This window comes from Neoarius graeffei, chromosome 7 (genome assembly GCF_027579695.1).
Source record: "Neoarius graeffei isolate fNeoGra1 chromosome 7, fNeoGra1.pri, whole genome shotgun sequence".
Taxonomy (NCBI): Eukaryota; Metazoa; Chordata; class Actinopteri; order Siluriformes; family Ariidae; genus Neoarius; species Neoarius graeffei.
The window spans coordinates 50,291,377-50,312,607 of record NC_083575.1 but is presented as its reverse complement, the minus strand read 5'-3'; the positions used below and the strand labels follow the sequence as shown (position 1 = coordinate 50,312,607).

Sequence of the window (21,231 nt, the reverse complement as noted above, 5' to 3'; positions counted from 1 at the left end):
TTATATCCTGGAATTCCACCTGCCTACCACGCCCACGTCCCCGCCCACCTCTGCCTCTGCCCCGACCCTGTGGTGAGACCATTTCCTTTAAAAATCTTAAATATTTTATCATTATTAGGATCAAGCAAATAATGGACATCAAATGCTGTAACCGGCAGAAACAGAGAAATAGAACTGTAATACAGCAAGGGATCTTTTAAATGTACTGTGCCATGTTTTAATATCAGTCTGACACTTCATACATATTATATTAAATTAATTCACAATCTGAATTCAATTTCATTAACCTTTGATTTACCAGTAATGAAAATGTGTAATATTACCTCTGGACCATAAGCACTGTAGTAGTAGCTATCGTCGTCCATTATGGCCTCTCCATATTCATCGTACATGGGAGATATCAACCTCCTGCGGCTGCCATAAGGAGGATACGGCTCATACCTTTATGAAAACATGAGAAGGTAATAAGTAACTGTATGGGCTTTAAAGATCACTAATTAGTGTCATGCATTGGGTACATTTAAATATGCCTTATTTATAGCTGACAGAGAAAACTGCACTATTACTTTTCCTCACTTTACTGTGGAATACAGTGAGGGGAAATAAGTATCTTGTTTTTGTTTTGTTATTTAGTATAGTGCAATAATACATATATACTGTATACACTTAAAATTTACACATATAATGTCTTTTGACATTGTACTTATAAATATGAAAAGCTGTTTTTTTCTTACGTATAAAATGATGAGTTTTAAAACCAAAATTGATAAGTAAAAAATGCTATGGACACTATATGAAAAATAAATACAGTACAGTGGGGCAAAAAGGTATTTAGTCAGCCACCAATTGTGCAAGTTCTCCCACTTAAAAAGATGAGAGAGGCCTGTAATTTTCATCATAGGTACACTTCAACTATGAGAGACAGAACAGGGGGAAAGAATCCAGGAAATCACATTGTAGGATTTTTAATGAATTAATTGGTAAATTCCTCAGTAAAATAAGTATTTGGTCACCTACAAACAAGCAAGAGTTCTAGCTCTCACAGACCTGTAACTACTTCTTTAAGAGGCTCCTCTGTCCTCCACTTGTTACCTGTATTAATGGCACCTGTTTGAACTCGTTATCAGTATAAAAGACACCTGTCCACAACCTCAAACAGTCACACTCCAAACTCCACTATGGCCAAGACCAAAGAGCTGTCAAAGGACACCAGAAACAAAATTGTAGGCCTGCACCAGGCTGGGAAGACTGAATCTGCAATAGGTAAGCAGCTTCGTGTGAAGAAATCAACTGTGGGAGCAATTATTAGAAAATGGAAGACATACAAGACCACTAATAATCTCCCTCGATCTGGGGCTCCACGCAAGATCTCACCCCATGGGGTCAAAATGATCACAAGAACGGTGAGCAAAAATCCCAGAACCACACGGGGGGCCTAGTGAATGACCTGCAGAGAGCTGGGACCAAAGTAACAAAGGCTACCATCAGTAACACACTACACCACCAGGGACTCAAATCCTGCCGTGCCAGATGTGTCCCCCTGCTTAAGCCAGTACATGTCCAGGCCCGTCTGAAGTTTGCTAGAGAGCATTTGGATGATCCAGAAGAGGATTGGGAGAATGTCATATGGTCAGATGAAACCAAAATAGAACTTTTTGGTAAAAACTCAACTTGTCGTGTTTGGAGGAGAAAGAATGCTGAGTTGCATCCAAAGAACACCATACCTACTGTGAAGCATGGGGGTGGAAACATCATGCTTTGGGGCTGTTTTTCTGCAAAGGGACCAGGACGACTGATCAGTGTAAAGGAAAGAATGAATGGGGCCATGTATCATTAGATTTTGAGTGCAAACCTCCTTCCATCAGCAAGGGCATTGAAGATGAAACATGGCTGGGTCTTTCAGCATGACAATGATCCCAAACACACCGCCTGGGCAATGAAGGAGTGGCTTCGTAAGAAGCATTTCAAGGTCCTGGAGTGGCCTAGCCAGTCTCCAGATCTCAACCCCATAGAAAATCTTTGGAGGTAGTTGAAAGTCCATGTTGCCCAGCGACAGCCCCAAAACATCACTGCTCTAGAGGAGATCTGCATGGAGGAATGGGCCAAAATACCAGCAACAGTGTCTGAAAACCTTGTGAAGACTTACAGAAAACATTTGACCTCTGTCACTGCCAACAAAGGGTATATAACAAAGTATTGAGATGAACTTTTGTTATTGACCAAATACTTATTTTCCACCATAATTTGCAAATAAATTCTTTAAAAATCAGACAGACAATGTGATTTTCTGGATTTTTTTTCTCATTTTGTCTCTCATAGTTGAAGTGTACCTATGATGAAAATTACAGGCCTCTCTCATCTTTTTAAGTGGGAGAACTTGCACAATTGGTGACTGACTAAATACTTTTTTGCCCCAATACATTACATAAAAATAAATCACGTTCTAGAAAAAAATCATGCAAATTGCACCTGGTATCATTTTAAGACACTGCCATTGGTTGAGAAGATTTAACACAAGTAGTAATCATGGGAAAGGTGAAGGCACTTCCTAAAGTTGGCGGTGGTAAATAAATAACTACCAAAAAAGCTACTGAACCATAGCAAAGTCCTTAAACATTCATGTCACAACAACTGGTTTGATTATATGGCAGTGGAAAGCTCATGGAACCGAAACTAATCATGGACACTGAAGATTTCATGATGTGCTCTCAGACTAATGATAAGGAAGGTAAGAGAGAAGCCAGAAGTCACTTGAAAAGAATTGCAGGACGAGCTGAAAGTAGCAGCAACCACAGTTCCACAGAGAACAATAAGCAATGAACTGCACTGCAATCACTTATGTTCCCCACACACCCCATGCAAAACTCCTCTGCTAAAAAAAGAAGCACAGAGATACGTCTTAAAGCATTTGGAACAATATAATCGGTCACACAATACAAAAATATAATTATTTGGCAATAATTCAGCTCATTATGTTTGGAAGGAAAGCATGGACATGGGAACAGCATGATATGTGGCTCCTTCTCTGCAAACGGCACTGGGGCATTGCACATCATTCAAGGAAACATGAATAGAGCAATGTACTGGAATATATTAGAGGATATTTTTAATCTCATTGGCCAAGAAAGTGATGGATGTTTCAACAAGACAACAACCTCAAACATGCAGCCAAAATAACTCAAGAAGATCTTGCGTGGCCTCGCCAATCTTCTGACTGGAATCCCATTGAAAATTTATGGAGGATTTTGAAATTGCAAGTCCATCAAAGAGACCTCCATAACCTTGTGGAACTGATGACAACTTGCCAGGAGGAATGGACCAAAATACAAATTGTGGCAAAAAATTAATTACTTCTTACTGTAAACATATCAAAACTGTAATTGCCAACAAAAGCTTTGCAACAAAGTACTAATGTCTACAATTTGTGGTGTCGAATACTTTTTTCCCCTATCAATTTACATTTTTAAAACATCTTTGTTGATGCTAATGAATACATGCTTTTGTTGATTTATATGTTCATTTATCATTTATAAATATAAAGTCAGAAGACATTGTGTGCAAATATTTAGTACACACTGAAAGAATATTACATGCAGTGACCATTACATATATACCATTTTCTTACTCTTGGTAAGAGTACTTTCTTTTGGCTTGGTGAAACGACAAGTGGTGAATCTTGAAGGCTTCCTGGTGACTGTGGAACAGGTCCTATTTAATCTACTTGTCCAAACTGAGGAAAGATGTCAGAAGCTAATGATGGTTTAAACTGTACCACATGTCTCTTGAGTGGCGGATACAAACCCTTAAATATGCAGATCAGCTTTCAGCATTTACCCAGCATCTGTCCTTTTCTTTCTAGATTTCTTCTCTCATTATATGAGCTGCCATAAGCTGCCACAACTGGTCAAACAATTGCTAATACCTCTTTTCTACTTTCTATTTGTGCCCCTTTCCTTTTGATTGTATGTTTGTTCATCAAATGATGCTGTTTATTGTGTTCTATTTCCAGCAAAATTGCTCTCTCTCTTTCTCTGTCTCTCTCAAGGAGGACTATCAGCATGGGCTCAGGTGCTCTGTCCATTATTGAGTAATTGAAAACATTTGGAGGGAGGAAAGAGGGTGTGAAATTACAGGGGAATAGAAGAAAAAGAGAAGGACAGAGGTATGCATCTTCTGAGAATGTTTTTAACCTTTTTATAGACTGATAATTTTAATGCTTTCATTTAAATATTAATTTAATTATATAGAACAACCATCAGTTAAGTCATCAGACACAAAGAGCTACAACCATACACTCGAGAGTTAATCCTGATTTCAGTGAAACTTAAACATTGTTCCACAGAAATCCATAGAAAGTTAGTGCTTTTGACCACAAAGAAATGTTTCCTATAATGACATGTATAATAGACATAATATTTGTAATCATCTGAAGATCACCTGTGAACTGCGCTAGCTAGTGCAAGGCCATCTATGAGGCATTATGTCTATATCCTTCATTCAATACAAAACATAATTTCATACAGTTGTGTTGCAGGAGTAGACATTAACAACCATGTGAAACTGCAGAATTAGTAATTAGCTGGCGGTATCATCACTGCTGTATCTGGCTGATGCCCTCGTGGCCCTTCAGCAGCTGGCAGTGTGGATAAAGATACTCAGGAGATTATGCTTGCTTAGTGCCGGAACTATAATGGTGAAAGAATGCACTGCATTTCCGTATGTAGCCTTAATTATTATGGGAATTTTACAGACCTTATACTATGCTCAGAACTCCAATAGATAGCTTGATGATCCCACAACTGCACAGACTGCCACAAAGGTTATGAAGGGCAGACATCCCCCGGGAAATACAGAAAACGAATTTCTCTCATAACAATAGGGCTACACACACACACACACACACACACACACACACACACACACACACACACACACACAACCTTACATTAAGATACATATTAATGCAGGAAATTAATACACTGCTACACCAAAATCTAACCCTAACCTTACCTTCAGTAACCGAAAGGAAACCTTTTAGCTTTTTTTTTGGCTCTTTTTTTGGGGGGGGGGGGGGGGGGGGGGGGGGGGTAAGTAGTTGTAATTGTTGGAAAACTGTTCCCACAAGGTCAAACTTGTCAGATATTCCTACAACTGATTCCCACCAAGATATAAAACATGCCCCAAAACACAAAGGAGTAAAAGCATACAAACAGACACATCAGTAAACTTTAAACTCATTACTTCACAGATGAACATTGATGTCTTACACCGAACTTACCCTTGATCATAGCTGTAATAGTCTTGTGCATAGTAGTCTTGCCCGGGGTCAATACCCGACTCCATAGAAAGTGCCTAAGTTAGCAAAAACAAGCCTCAAAAACAAACTAATACTGAAACTCACACTGATGCCTTAGCAGGAGTGGAGATGTGATAACACTGAATATCAACATGCAAAGGGTGTGACCAGGGCTGGACTTATGCACAGGCTAACCTGGACTGTAGCCGGGAGAAAGGGGGCCCCCAATTTAATCAAAACCAATATATATATATATTTATTTTAGTTTTCAGTCCAACAATTGTAATGTCTTCAAAGAAATGTTGCCACTAGCTCAACCAAGTTCAATACATCATTAAAATAGGTGCTTTGAGTTGTTTCGTGGTATGTCAGACATACTTTGTTTGCATTTACTGGTTTAAGTTTTGCCAAACAGAGGTTTACAAAGTCACATAGGTGCAATCACATAGGCTTTTGATATTAGTCAATTGTCATAATGTTGGATCACAGGAAATACGATACTGGAGTGCAAATAAACACAAAACCCTCTTGTTTTTCTATCCATAGTTGAATGTGTTGCATGAGCTGTGCAATTTTGATTCTGCTAAGCTGGGTATCATTGTCCTTCTTTTATTGTGTTAACGTTATTTTCATATTTAGACATTCAAGGATGTCTGATCAAAAGCACACAAATGACAAGTCCACTGTAACACTCCATGTTTCGAATATAACATCAAAATTTGAAACAACTTGAAACATTTAATCAAGTCTGACTCACAATTAGTAAAATATTTTCTGACTCTGAGGATCTGTTTCTGTATTGCTGAAACATTAGAGAGTGCAGCAATTAATTAATTAATTAATTAATTAATTAATTAATTAATTAATTAATTAAAATGCAAAAGGTTTGACATTACCAAATACCAGATTTCAGTAGCCTTGTTGCAGAGAAGGTATGACATCCAGATAACTCTAACCAATCAAACGTCTGCACACAGAGACATACTGCTTATCTGTATTTTTAAATTTGAAAGAATTAAAACACATCATTAGACAAGTAGCCCCACAACTAGATGCAGAACAGCAAGTGTCTTCGACAACACCCACCAGTTGGGCATTTTTTTAATTGAACATAACATGAATGTTTGAAACATATACTTTTGTTTAATAATTTATACTAATATGAAACCAGTTGTCCATATACAATTATGTATGAGAATGACTGAATAGTTCATTTTAAATTTACTACAATCATAATCATAAATTGTACCACAATAAGTCTGACAATATTATGCACCTTCTATAAATTATCCTACACCTCCTCATTTGGACTCTTTTTGAAAATTTTTTAAGCATGTTCTAAATTCTTGATCATATTACTTCAAACCAAATTGTACAATATTGTGCACCTTCTGATATATATTGTCATATGTTGTCAGAATATATGACAACTCTTAATGTGGATGATGTCATGCTTTCTGAAGTTCTTTTCTGTTGTGGTTACTTGGTTAAAATTGTTGCATTTGATTTATTTAAAATATTTTATGATTAAATTTTTGGAGCAGTTATAAATTCATGTCAAAGTGTATGTATAGGGCCCCAATAATAGTTCAAGTCCAGGGGCCCCCACCACCCTAAATCCACCCCTGGGTGAGACTCAAGTGAAATAAATGAAGAAAGCTCAAGCACTATGGAGTGCAGCGTTCAAAATAATGACCATTTTGTTAAGTGACTTTCCAATATCATGAGTCACAAGAGAAAAGAGGATCAGCAATGGAAAGAAATAAGAGATAGTTTACATGCAATACAGCGTCGCAGGAACATAATACCTCCGGCCTGAGCAAAGATGGCCTCAGCAGCTGCTGTTGCTAGTAGATAGGCAACAGGGGAGAGAATGGAAGAGTGAGAGGTATAAAAGAAAGAAAAGTAATATAAAATAAGATGATACAGGAAACAGTATAAGACAGCTGCAAAGATAAGGGGACCACTGAGATATACAGAGCTAAATGGAAAAGGTGTGTCAATTAAGCTTTAACTAGGGGTAAGAAAATGAGGGTGTAATAAAAAAAAAAAAAACAGGTTGAAGATTACTGTGGGTTAGAGAGGACAGAGAGGAAAGGAGCTCAGGCGAAAGCTCCCAAAGTCCAATAAGTAGTGGATAATCTACTCTTGTGATAAGCTGACTTTGGATGAACACAAATGTTAAAGGTAGACTGCCTTTCAGATTTTCAAGTGTTCATCTCATCTCATCTCATCTCATTATCTCTAGCCGCTTTATCCTTCTACAGGGTCGCAGGCAAGCTGGAGCCTATCCCAGCTGACTACGGGCGAAAGGCGGGGTACACCCTGGACAAGTCGCCAGGTCATCACAGGGCTGACACATAGACACAGACAACCATTCACACTCACATTCACGGTCAATTTAGAGTCACCAGTTAACCTAACCTGCATGTCTTTGGACTGTGGGGGAAACCGGAGCACCCGGAGGAAACCCACGCGGACACGGGGAGAACATGCAAACTCCACACAGAAAGGCCCTCGCCGGCCCTGGGGCTCGAACCCAGGACCTTCTTGCTGTGAGGTGACAGCGCTAACCACTACACCACCGTGCTGCCCCATTTTCAAGTGTTGGTCATAAAAATAATTTTCTCTGACACTCAATTATTTTTGTTTAGTGCACCGAAAGCTACTGAATTCGAATCAAAGACTTCCAATTTTACTAGGGTTTAAAAAAAAAAAAATTAAATAGAACAATTAATGAATTTAGGGCCATGTGGCCCTAAATTCTCTGCTATTTTTTCTTGCTTCACTGTGACTCAATTCAAAATACTATGTCATGCATCACGTGGTGAGCTTTCCACGTTCGTACGAGGCATTGTGGAATACAAATTTGAAACAGGAGAGGAAAATGGAGGATGCGAATGAAACGTGAAAGACCGACTACAGTAACGGAAAGTGAGAAGAAAAGACGTTATGTTGTGAAGGAAAGGAAACGCAAGACCAAACTAATAAATATTGGCAGTCAGCGAGCACCTCGGTGTGATCAGCTGTTCATTTAGCGAAAGAATGATGTAACTGTCAGTGCATGGTCAAAGGTAAACCTGCAGATGGCAGTAATGCAACCCTGGAGGCCAGCTGCTGTAAAACCCAAAAGAAGAAGGAAAAGAAGAAGAAGCAGGTAAACCTGCACATGCATACACGGACTTCTTCTGTCTGCTTGACTGTGCGAAGCGAGCGGTTTCATGAACATTATTTGCTAGGGAGTCCCCTCAAATTACGTAAATGACTTCCCAGCCACAGAATGGCCTGTTGTTGTTGTTTTGTTTTTTGAGGTATTGTAGACATAAACATATATCACAATGACCAAATTTCAGAGGGAACTAAATTTCACCAATTTTATGAAATCAAAAGGCCGTATAGGTATAAATGGAGTGCAAAATTTAAGTTCGAGAAGCTATGCACATACAAGGGCCAAAACTCTGACTTTAGCACTGATACAAAATGCTCATACATCTCTTTTCCCCACCTACAGTATCTCAGGAGAATAAAATTAAGCACAGAACCAAGTGAGGTTAGATAAGACGTTTTTAAATGAAAAACAACATTTTCATATCTAGAGTATAAAATAGACATAATGGATGGCCTTCTATGTCTTCCTCTATCTAATTGTGATTCTCCTCTTATTCCCTCTCAGCCACTATCGGCAGATTAGAGTGATGAGGAACAAAGAGTTTTCCTATAGAATAAAAATTACTAGCCCCTAAATAAATAAAGCATTTCATACCAGTAACAGATAAGAGAAGGACATACCTCTCTGCCATATCCACGCCTGGCATACAATGGGAAAAAAGAAAGTACCTTTAAAAACATGCTCATATATAAGTGCCAAGATAAAAGGAAAAAAATATCAATAACTAAAAGGCTCCAAATTAGCTTCTGCTTAAATTATATGTTTTTTCATTATTATTGTATTATATTTAGTTTTTTTTATTTTATTATATAGATTACATGCTGTTACTGTACTAGTGCATCTCAAAAAATTAGAATATTGTGAAAAAGTTCTTTTTTAGTAATTTAATTCAAAAAGGTAAACTTTATTTTCTATATTCATTACAAGTAAAGTGAAATATTTTAAGCCTTTTTTATTTTAATTTTTATGTTTATGGCTTATAGCTCATGAAAATCAGAAACTCAGTATCTTAAATTATTAAATATTTATTAAGATCCATCAAAAAAGGATTTACAATACAGAAATGTCTAACTTCTGAAAAGTATGTTCATTAAAACACTCAATATTTGATTGGGGCTCTTTTACCATGAATTGCTGCATCAATGCAGCGGGGCATAGAGGCGATCAGCTTGTGGTACTGCTGAGGTGTTATTGAAGCCCAGGCTGCTTTGATAGCATCCTTCAGCTCGTCTGTATTTTTGGGTCGGGTGTTTCTCATCTTCCTCTTGACAATAGCCCACAGATTCTCTATGGAATGCAGGTCAGGCAAGTTGGCTGGCCAATCAGGCACAGTAATATCATGCTCATCAAAACATTTGGTGGAAGTTTTGGCACTGTGGGCAGGTGCTAAATCCTGCTGGAAAAGGAAATTGGCATCTCCATAAAGCTTGTCAGCAGATGGAAGCATAAAGTGCTCTAAAATCTCCTGGCAGACGGCTGTGTTGACTTTGGACTTGATAAAACAAAGTGGACCAATGCCAGCAGATGACATGGTACCTCAAATCATCACAGATTGCAAAAACTTCACACTGGACTTCAAACACCTTGGATTCTGTGCCTCTCCACTCTTCCTCCAGACTCTAGGACCTTGATTTCCAAATGAAATGCAAAATTTATTTTCATCTGAAAAGAGGACTTTGGACCACTGAGCAACAGTCCAGTTCTTTCTCTCCTTAGCCCAGGTAAGACGCTTCTGACATTGTCTCTGGTTCAGGAGTGGCTTGATATTAGGAATGCAATAGTTATAGCCCCTTTCCTGAAGACGTCTGTGTGTGGTTGCTCTTGATGCACCAACACCAGCCTCAGTCCATTCCCTGTGAAGCTCTCTCAAGTTCTTGAATCAACTTTTCTTGACAATCCTCTCAAGGCTGTGGTCATCCCTGTTGCTTGTGCACCTTTTCCAGCCAGCCTTTTCAGCAATGACCTTCTGTGGTTCACCCTCTTTATGGAGGGTGTTGATGATCGTCTTCTGGGCAACTGTCAAGTCAGCAGTCTTCCCCATGATTGTGGTTGTGTGTACTGGACTAGACCCAAAGATACACAGTATTTATACTGCCTTACTCAAACTCAAAAGGAAATATTGTAATATTTTGAGATGTTTTTTTTGCACTGTAGGCCATAATTATCAAAATTAAAATAGAACAATGCTTGAAACATTTTAGTTAATGTGTAACAAGTCTAGAATATAATGCATTCACTTTCTTAAATAACTGATGGAAAATATTGAACAATATTCTAATTTTTTGAGATGCACTAGTATACGCCTTATACATTCCGAGTGAGTGAGCAAAAAGCAAAAACAGACAAATAGAGTATGGGGAAAGAGTTTGAAAAATACACGCAGAGCATATTCTTTAGTGCTGACACAAGCACTTTAACACCCAGGAACGTGTTGAGGTATGATTATGTTTTACTCAAAATGACTTGTTTACACATACACACACACACACACACAAAATGTTCTAGATCATAACCCTAGTCATAAAAGTCTTGGGATAATTCTCAGAACCTCAAAAGAGTTCAGCCCTGGAGAATTGTGACTGAGAAATACACTCTCCATAGGGAAACAAATGAAGACACTAAAGTGTTTCTGACCTACGGTATGATTCCTTACACTCTAAATGAGAGTGAAAGAAAGAATGTGAAGAGTTGAGATGTACTGAGAAGGGATTTCATCTCATCTCATTATCTCTAGCCGCTTTATCCTGTTCTACAGGGTCACAGGCAAGCTGGAGCCTATCCCAGCTGACTACGGGCGAAAGGCGGGGTACACCCTGGACAAGTTGCCAGGTCATCACAGGGCTGACACATAGACACAGACAACCATTCACACTCACATTCACACCTACGGTCAATTTAGAGTCGCCAGTTAACCTAACCTGCATGTCTTTGGACTGTGGGGGAAACCGGAGCACCCAGAGGAAACCCACGCGGACACGGGGAGAACATGCAAACTCCACACAGAAAGGCCCTCGCCGGCCACGGGGCTCGAACCCAGGACCTTTTTGCTGTGAGAAGGGATTTATATTCATAAATTGTGCAAGTAGTAGGTCTTCTTCTTTCACATGAGGCTAAGCAGTTAGGCTCAGGCGTTGCAGCCAGCTCACCGTATCGGTGTTGGGGTTGGTGAGGTTAAGGATTATGTGTTCAGGTGGACCAAGGGTGGGGCACTCATGAATTATGTGGTGGGCAGTCTGGTTGGCATGTCCACAGTTGGGTCAGCTTGTCCCAAGTTGTCAACCTCCCTGCGGTGAGCCTTGGAAACTGATTAATCAGGCGAACAACAACATCTAGAGACAACAGCAGCAACAGCAGAGTAGTAGGTCTGATAGAACTTTTCAGTAATAGGGAAGTGTCTGCTAGGCAATGGATGGATGGATGTTCAACATCACACACATTAAAGCACATACTGAACATCCATCCATCCATTATCCCTAGCCACTTATCCGGTACAGGGTGGCAGACAAGCTGGAGCCTACAGCTGACTATGGGTGAGAGGTGGGGTACACCCTGGACAAGTCACCAGGTCATCGCAGGGCTGACACACAGACAACCATTCCCACTCACATTCACACCTACGGTCAATTTAGAACCATCAATTAGTCTAACCTGCATGTCTTTGGACTGTGGGGGAAACCGGAGCACCCGGAGGAAACCCATGCAGACACGGGGAGAACATGCAAACTCCACACAGAAAGTCCCTCATCAGCTGCTGGGCTCAAACCCAGGACCTTCTTGCTGTGAGGCAAAGGTGCTAACCACTACACCACCGTGCCACCCCACATACTGAACAATGTCTGACAAATATTTTCTGGGTAAGAAGGAAATCTGTACTATTTGAGTGTGGGATAAATAATATGTAAGATGCAGTGGGTGGTGGAGTGGAGTGGAATGGATGGAGGACTACTGGTGCTAAATATTGCAGTACTAGAGAAGTCTCGTTGTCACACTGCAAAAGGCAGTGTGACAACTCTTCTCTATACTGCCAAGTTTCAAACATAACTCCAAAATCTCATCTTGGAGAATATCAGAGAGCCAAACCTAATTACTTTTGTGGAAAGAGAGAAAATACTGTATCCTGATTGGTGCCAAACTTCAATGACTATTAATTTTTAGTTCCAGCACTGTATGTCCACAGGACCTTCTTTTTTTTTTAGGTAAAGCTGTCATTGAACTGTTACAGCAGCAAAAATAAAGTCATTCTCTGAGTCCCTACTGTATAATATGCAGATGTTCTCTGAAACACTGCTTTGCTTACTCTAAAACCATAAGGTCTTGCTTGAGCAAGTTAGGTCCTTTGTCTCCTGTTTGTCCCCAGGCATTTCATTATTCTCTCGTGAAGTGAATACTCAATACATCCAAATATGCACTGTGGATTATATTTGTTTTTAGTGCACCAATATTTCAGCAGCCAAACCAGAGGGCTAAATAATTTATTTTGTCTCTCCTCCACATATATGCATAGCAAGAAGGAATTATGTCAGTTAACATTAAAGCAAAGTGTGATTAAATATTGTCTTCTCTATAATCAACTTAACCAGTTTTCTATCATTTCATACACTCAAGTTAGGCTTATCCCAGATGTATTATACAGATGAGCGCAAATGTTGTTTGCATACAGAAGTGGAAAAAAAAGTAATGAAAATGATCAAACGGTGCATGAGAAACAAAAAATCATATGATCTCAGAAGTTTGAATCGCCCACTCTTAATATGATATAAATAAATTTGATGTCCACCTTTTGTCTTATTATCTCATCTCATCTCATTATCTCTAGCCGCTTTATCCTTCTACAGGGTCGCAGGCAAGCTGGAGCCTATCCCAGCTGACTACGGGCGAAAGGCGGGGTACACCCTGGACAAGTCGCCAGGTCATCACAGGGCTGACACATAGACACAGACAACCATTCACACTCACATTCACACCTACGGTCAATTTAGAGTCACCAGTTAACCTAACCTGCATGTCTTTGGACTGTGGGGGAAACCGGAGCACCCGGAGGAAACCCACGCGGACACGGGGAGAACATGCAAACTCCACACAGAAAGGCCCTCGCCGGCCCCGGGGCTCGAACCCAGGACCTTCTTGCTGTGAGGCGACAGCGCTAACCACTACACCACCGTGCCGCCCCCTTTTGTCTTATTAACCATCTCCAAATTATTATTTTTTGTCTTCTGGATAGTATTGAATCTTTTTCTCTGTAATATTTAACAAATTCTCTGTGATGTATCTGCTCTTTGTCAGGCTGATTGTTCAGTCTGTCTTCACTCATCATCTTTTTCATACATCTGTTATAAACTCATCCAAAGTTCATACACTGCTTGTTTTTGAAACTAGTTCTGCAGACCCAAAGGGTCATGGCAATTTCTTTTCAAACAATTATCTTGATTTTGCTGTATTATTTGGAGATGTGTTGTTGCATACACCGACATTTTACACATTTAATATGTTACACTCACCTGTGCAGGGCTATAACTATTATATTCTGAGCACCTTTATGGATTATGAAAATGTCATTCTAGGAAAAGAATACAAAGGAGAAAGGAGGATCAGCTAAAGGGCAGTACTGTAGGAAGAGAGGCACAAGAGGTGGAAGAAATGAAAGCGCAACGAGAACTGACAGGAGTTTTGTCAGCATTGAATGGATCAATTGACTAATTATTCCTGTCTCTGGTGCATGCAGACATCACAGTCTCTCTTCTCCCCTGCTGAGCAGATCTGATCAGGCATGCAAAGTGACAAGTCCTTGTGGAATTCATTTTCCAGTGACCTCATACACACACATACATACATACATACACACAATGTCACACAGCCTTTCTCACTGACTCAGCAAGTACACAACATCTCCCTGTGGTCCTCTTCATGTTAGAACAGATGCTCTGCTATAATAACCTACAGTAAATGCTCTAATGCTGTAGCATTTATGACAACAAATCTGGTTGTATGTTTGATTCAGAAGTGTCAAGCATCTTGAAAAGAACAACAGAGCTGGCATTGCTAGAACACAATCTGTTATGGGACTTATGAACACGTCCTGCTGTCTTAGCAACTGTACAAATGCACCATTAATGTTTCCAAACAGAGCAGGAATGATCTCTAGTGATAGTTATATAGGATTCTGATCTGAGATTCTGATGTCTGTCCTGTTATGTAAATATGTACTTTAGTATGCATTTCATTTCCATTTACACTTAATGCAATAAATCATTATGTTGTGTCATATCACGATGAAATGAAGTTACTATGAAATTGTGCAACTAGGTTTTGAATATTCTTCTTGTGATTATTTCATTAAGACATATTACCATTTAATGAGTTTGTACTGTAAATGATATGTTTTATTGTAAATATATGTGTGGTTGCCTGAGAAAGCCCACTGAATGTTGCTGTGGACAAATTCCCAAGGAGGGAGAAAAAGAAAAAAAAAGGACAGCATTTTGTTCATGATTGTATATTCTGCCAATAACACACTTTGATGCCTCAAATTTAAGGAACCATAAACATATTTCAGCAAGTGTTGTTATTTACTTTAATCATCTAGGCTAACTTCCTGCAAACATTACACTGGGTAAAAAATCGGTTTAGTAAACACAGTGGTGTCAGTCTGCCAAAATTTGTCTAAAACCTGTTAGTTAAGTGTGATTTCTCCACAGTGAATTTCATGCTTTGATCAGGTTGTTACACACATACGTACAAGCAGTAAGAAAATGGACATAAATCTAATCACTTCAGTTTGCAATCAGATATTGGCTGTCAAAATGTCCGAGCTGCACCTATGCCACAGTGTGAATGGGATTTTTAAGTTGAGTTGAGATACATGGAGAAACAACAATATTCCAGTTCAGAAAACCTATAGTTTTTAGAACAGTATACTGCAAATTAGAAAATGAGAAAGTTTCAAAATTTCATAATGTGAAGGGTTTTCCACACATTTCATACTGTATGTTTGGCATGATGTTACACTCATACTCAAATATAGTTATCATATTGCTGTCATTGTGAACTTGACATGGCATATTATGTGATTAAGGCATATTATAGTCTGTCCCTCTGGCCTATGACTAATTAAAATGTAACATACCAGTTAGAGTAAACATATAAAGATGAAGAAAAGTGAAATTCAGTCAAATTAGGAAACAAATGAAACTAATGATTTTAAATATATCAGCTATTTCCATCTCCAAGCCAGCCAACACCTCTGTAAACATGATATGAGAACAAATCATTGAAACTATGGAATTAATAATATGGCATGAGTAGATGTCATGAGGCTCATGGGAAGGTAGGCGTAGTTGGGAAATTATGGTTCCTTTATATGTACACAGAGAGCTATTTATCTAGAAGTGGCCTGAGAGATTGATTGTGCTCTTGCCAGAGCTGAATGCAGCCAGCTGGTGGCAGGGAACACTTTTCCTGTCATGTAGCCCACTGCCTATTATCTCAATTGTCTGAGCCTGTTGCACTTCAATATTCTTTTGATTTTCTAAAGGGCAAAAACATCTGCAGAAGTGCATGGAAGCAGACCGCAAAAAGGCCTGTAGCATTGACAGTTCTGTAGAAGGGGTTACTGAGTGTGGTAATCATGTTGGTAAGGAAAAAGATATCAACTCCTTCTGAGAGATTACCATGTGAAATAATTGTACAGCAGCTAGCGGAAGATCTATTTGTCACATCTTTACACTCTCAGAAGCATTTAAGAAGCATCTAGGCAAAAAGAAGTTTAGAAACTTGATTCATAACATGGAGAGGAAGAAACAGAAACATGGTGGAATACAACAGCCTTACGGCTGAACTTTTACACAGAATTTTCACTTAATATGATGTAATAATGCATAGAAGTGCCATTTATTCTGACCTGATTTTCACAATCAGTTTGTTTTAACCTTTACTGCCATCTTACAGTATATACTCTAAAGGTCTATATGTATATATTATTACATATAATAATAATAATAATAATAATAATAATAATAATAATAATAAGCTAATTTGACTAATCTCAATTATGATCTCATAGCCTCAATTTGATATACAATATTTAAAAAAAGAAAAAAGAAAGAAAACATGAAAGTTTAAGGAAAAAAATTGGGTCCTGAAAGTTCATTCAGAAAGAGATTGATAATTTGGGCTAGGATTAGATGAGTTTACTTTAAATCCAACTGCGAGAGAAAATCTGTTTGGCTTGTACTAAAGTGTTCTAAATCAGACTCTAACACAGTTCTTATTCAACTCTTGGCCTTTATTTCCCCCATTTTGTAGTTCCTGTCAGGGTGGCTATAAGAGCACATTTTGTCCTTTCTAGTGTCATATTCTCATATATCAGAATCCCTTTATGTTCCTTCTTCTGCACTTGACATTCCAAAATGTTTGGGGGAGGTGTGGTTTCAGAGAAGACGGTATGGAGTTTGTGCATTATATGTTGAGTCGGTGTTAAGGGTGAGAAAGTAGAGCTTTCAGAAGTAAAGAGAAGTGAAAAGGAATCAGGAGAATGGGGAAGGAGTGGACTATATGAGGTGGAGGAAACATGAGTGGGGGTGGTGGGCTATCCAGGGCATCAGGTATAATTTCCAGCCACATCCCACAGGGTTCCACTGTGACATAGCTAGAGATACTGGAACTGAACCTCCTCTGCATTGGTAGAGTGGGCTGCTGTGGGGGCGGTGGAGGAGGGTAGTGCCAGTGATGTGAATGCAAGGAGGATTATCCTTTCCCACAAACGATGGACTATAGTGTGACTCAATAATAGCAAGCAGGTCATCCAGATCCAGAGAGGCCTGAAAGTCTCTGGAAGTCTTATCAACCAGCACCTGCTGCTAAAAGTGCCTGGTCTATTCCCTAACCTGGTCTAATCCCTAACTGACAGCTTTGTGTTATAGCCACTCGGGGTCCCCATAGCAGCATCAAACTCTTCTATGCTGTCCTTAAAATCTGCCTTCAGCTCTTACTCAGTAGGGTCCCAAAGGGCTTGTTTCTTGCAGTGTGTCATAAATTTCACCCTCATGAATACGACAAGGCAAGGACCAGGTAAACTTCTGATTCCCAGGGTTTGGGGATGATGAAGAGCTGATGTCCTAGAGGCTGCCAAGCATACGAGTCTTGCTGCTCGTGACTGGATTGAAAATGCTCTCCTGGTAGGGGGGATTCTGGGTAATGAGCAGGTGAAGTTTAGAGTGTAAGGTGACACTGCTCTCAGACTTAGGCAGGTTGCTGTGCATGGTGCCATTGACAGCAATGGCATAAAAATTGAGGGTGCTAATGATCCTTTGTTGATCAGCCTCCTCAGTAACTGACTTCCTGTGTCTGCTATAGACAACAATATGAAGTTATAGCAGAGAAAGACTAAAACTACTATATGTATACAGTATCAGGCAAAAGTTTGGACACATCTTCCCATTTAATTTTTTTTCTTCATTTTTATTAATTAAAAGACACTTCATGTCTTAAAGTAATGATGGATGTTGTTTCTCTTTACTTAGTTGAGAGGTTCTTGACATAATATGGATTACTACAGTTGTGGAATAGGGCTATTTACTGTATTTTTATTATTTACTATTTTATCTCAAACACATTAAGAAGGTAAGAAATTGCACTAATTAATATGTGATGAGACACAGCTGCTAATTGAAAAGCATTCCAGGTGACTACCTCATGAAGCTGGTTAAGCTAATGCCAATAGTATACAAAGTGTCATCAAGGTAAACAGTGGCTACTCTGAAGAATCTAAAATATGAAACATATTTTGTTTGGGTTTTTTTAAACACTTTTTTTGTTTATCACATAATTCTGTATGTTCCATATATTATTTCATAGTTTTGATGTTTTCAGTATTGTTCTACAATGTAGAAAATAGTCAAAATACAGAAAAGCCTATGAATGAGTAGGTGTGTCCAAACTTTTGACTGGTACTGTGTAATATACAGTATGATGGAGGGATAATGAGGAATAAGTTAGAAAGAACTGTTGAGGGGAAATGATAAATTCCATGTTCATATTCTTCACTCATTTTGACTGAGCTATTTGCCAAAACAAAAGCTAGCATTTACAAGTTCTCTTGATATAATGCTACAGTATTCGCAGTGGCATTATAGCATGGGTCCTACCAATAACATTTCACTAAAGTCAGAATGGGTATTATAATTTAATAAATTCATTTTAAACACTTTCAATGGAACACACCAAGGCTTTATTCATTAAACCTATGATGAGGTAAAAATATAGATCATATACACTGAATGTCAAATAGAGAGTCCTATAATGGAAGTGTTCCTCATGCACAAAGAGATATGGCAATGCTGGGTTGGTTTATTATGACAAGTGAATAGAGATGATCTGTGGTGACAGTCTACTTTAGAATGAAGGATGTGAAAAGTAATACTTTCAACCAGTGTTGTAGTCGAGTCACTAAACCTCTAGTCCGGGCCCAGGCTTGATTCCCCAGTGTTCAAGTCCGAGTCAAGTCCAAGTCATTAAAGAAAATTTCGAGTCGAGTCTGAGTCGAGTTCACTGTGGATCTGAGTCAAATCTGAGTCGAGTCCACTACTGATCAGAGTTGAGTCCGACACAAGCCCCACTATCAACAGGGCAAATAACATGACAGAGGGTTAACACTAGCTAGTTCATCAGTCAGCAAGCAAGCCCTGCTATCAACAGAGCAATGAACATAGTGTGCCACTTACTTCTCTGGGTGGAGTCTTACCAAATGATGATTGAAGTTCAAGGTTGTCCCTAGCATCTCCTCGATAGTTCTTCTACATATGGAACACATAGCAGTGCATTTTTTCCCACTGCATGAGAAGTCTGTATAAGCAAAGTGGACAATCTCTCCAGGCATTTTAGTGCCATTAACATTAGTTTGTTCCTGAACATGATGCATGAACAGGTGACTGTGCATTCTCTTGCATGAAATTAGTATAAAAATTAATGTAGATATAAATACAAATATCTTGTGCCAAATTATTATGGCATGTTACAAAAATAAAGAAAATATCTGAGTTCTCATCTCCAATTTATGAGTCCGAATGCAGTTAATGCACAAGTCCAAGTCATCAGTACTCAAGTCCAAATCAAGTAACAAGTCCTTAAAATTAGGGCACGAGTCTGACTCGAGTCCAAGTCCTGGACTCGAGTACTACAAGCCTACTTTCAACACAGGCATGCTAATAGTGTGAGGATATGGGGATATAATAATCCTAATAAAAACACATCTTTGCTGTACTCATTACTTAGCAACAAGTGGAGGCAGTGCAGTATTATAAAAACTCACTATTACTGAAGGTGAAACAAAATAAGGAGAGAAAGAATAAAAATGCAAATGACACTGCATTCTGAGTAGGGAATAAAAGGAAAGAAATGAAATGGGGGAGAGAGAGAGCGCGCGCGCGAGAGAGAGAGATGTAGGGAAAGATACAAACAGTGATAATGAACACAGAATATGAAATGCAGACTTGGATTTATGAGCAGATAGTGAAGACGGATGCCCTTGTATTAATCCTTCACTTGTAGACTGACATTCCATGTGTTGTACACTAGTGGCCAAAAGCTGTTGAGCTTAAAAGTTTCAAAGACCGAAAAGAAAAAAAAATCTTTAGATTGCTGACAGCCTGACATATTCCATGCATCTTTTCATGAGCTGCATGACAAAATGTGAATTAACATGGTCTAAGAGTATTAGCAAATTGAGTTGAGTATAACATATTTTTTAAAGTCATCCTTGTTTGCTTGCTAGAGGTATAATCACTGCAGCAATTAAATGCAACAAACAGTTAAATACAGTATTCACAGTACTGTTGTGTGAATAATTATTATACTGAAGTAGAAAGACTGACTCCAATAAAATGGTCGCCACTCAAATGCTCGCTGCAGTGCAATATAATGAGAGAAAGACTTTACAGAAATCAAAAGGCATTATCTAAAAAACACTGTTTGACAATGACAGGCACACATACACGTGCGCGCACACACACTTTTTTTTTGTTGTTGTTAGACTGAATCATAGGAAATTGCTCTACCTATCTTTGTGCTTCACTGAATAGACTGACCTCAGAAAAATCCCATTGACTTTTTTAAGCACTCACATTAATACTAATTACATTAGATCAATACTGTCTTACCTGTGGGAGATGCAGTTGTTTCTGCTTGAATCTCAACGATTTACATTTCCTTTCACTTTTAATTGCGTTTATACCGTAACTTGGCAAAAATATTTTGCACTGATGGCTGGATGTATACAAAGATCACAGAATTTTAGGCATGATGGCCATAAAATTGACAAAATGAAAACTAATTTAGTCCAGCTCTGATTTGCCATAGCATAGAGAAACACTATGTTCCCCTCTCTGAAAGCGCCGCAAATGCCTTTTATAGGAGAAAATCTCATTTCTCTTCTAACTTTTGGATAAGGTCACTACTAGACATCCTTGTGAGAGTTCCTGTCCTTTTACTTCACAGATTCAATCTGGAATTAGATAGTTAGCTGGTTTTTTTTTGTTTGTTTGTTTTTTCAGTTCTATCAATCAGAATGTGAAGCTACAGGAAAGGCTTAGATGAAAACAACAACTAACCAATGACTGCAATTAGCAGATCTGCTATTCAAAGAAAAAGTCAAACGGGAGAAAAAACAACATTTAATACTAATTTCAGCATAATATGTACAAGATTAAATCCCTGTACAAGACCAAATCCCCATCCGTTGAAAATACCTTTCTTTCTACTGAAAATCATCCTT

The 21,231-nt window shown here is 38.7% G+C and overlaps 1 protein-coding gene across 1 annotated transcript in view; it reads right to left on the bottom strand.

Annotated features, from left to right (window-relative positions):
- Positions 1 to 21,231, bottom strand: part of pcdh15a (protocadherin-related 15a) — a 396,434-nt gene that overhangs the window by 2,871 nt on the left and 372,332 nt on the right. The window contains exons 33-36 of the mRNA XM_060924719.1: positions 9,086 to 9,104; positions 7,105 to 7,143; positions 5,279 to 5,352; positions 324 to 441 (exon numbers count right to left, since the gene is read on the bottom strand). Of these exons, the coding sequence (XP_060780702.1) occupies positions 324 to 441; positions 5,279 to 5,352; positions 7,105 to 7,143; positions 9,086 to 9,104 (250 nt within the window). The remainder of the gene's footprint in view (positions 1 to 323; positions 442 to 5,278; positions 5,353 to 7,104; positions 7,144 to 9,085; positions 9,105 to 21,231) is intronic.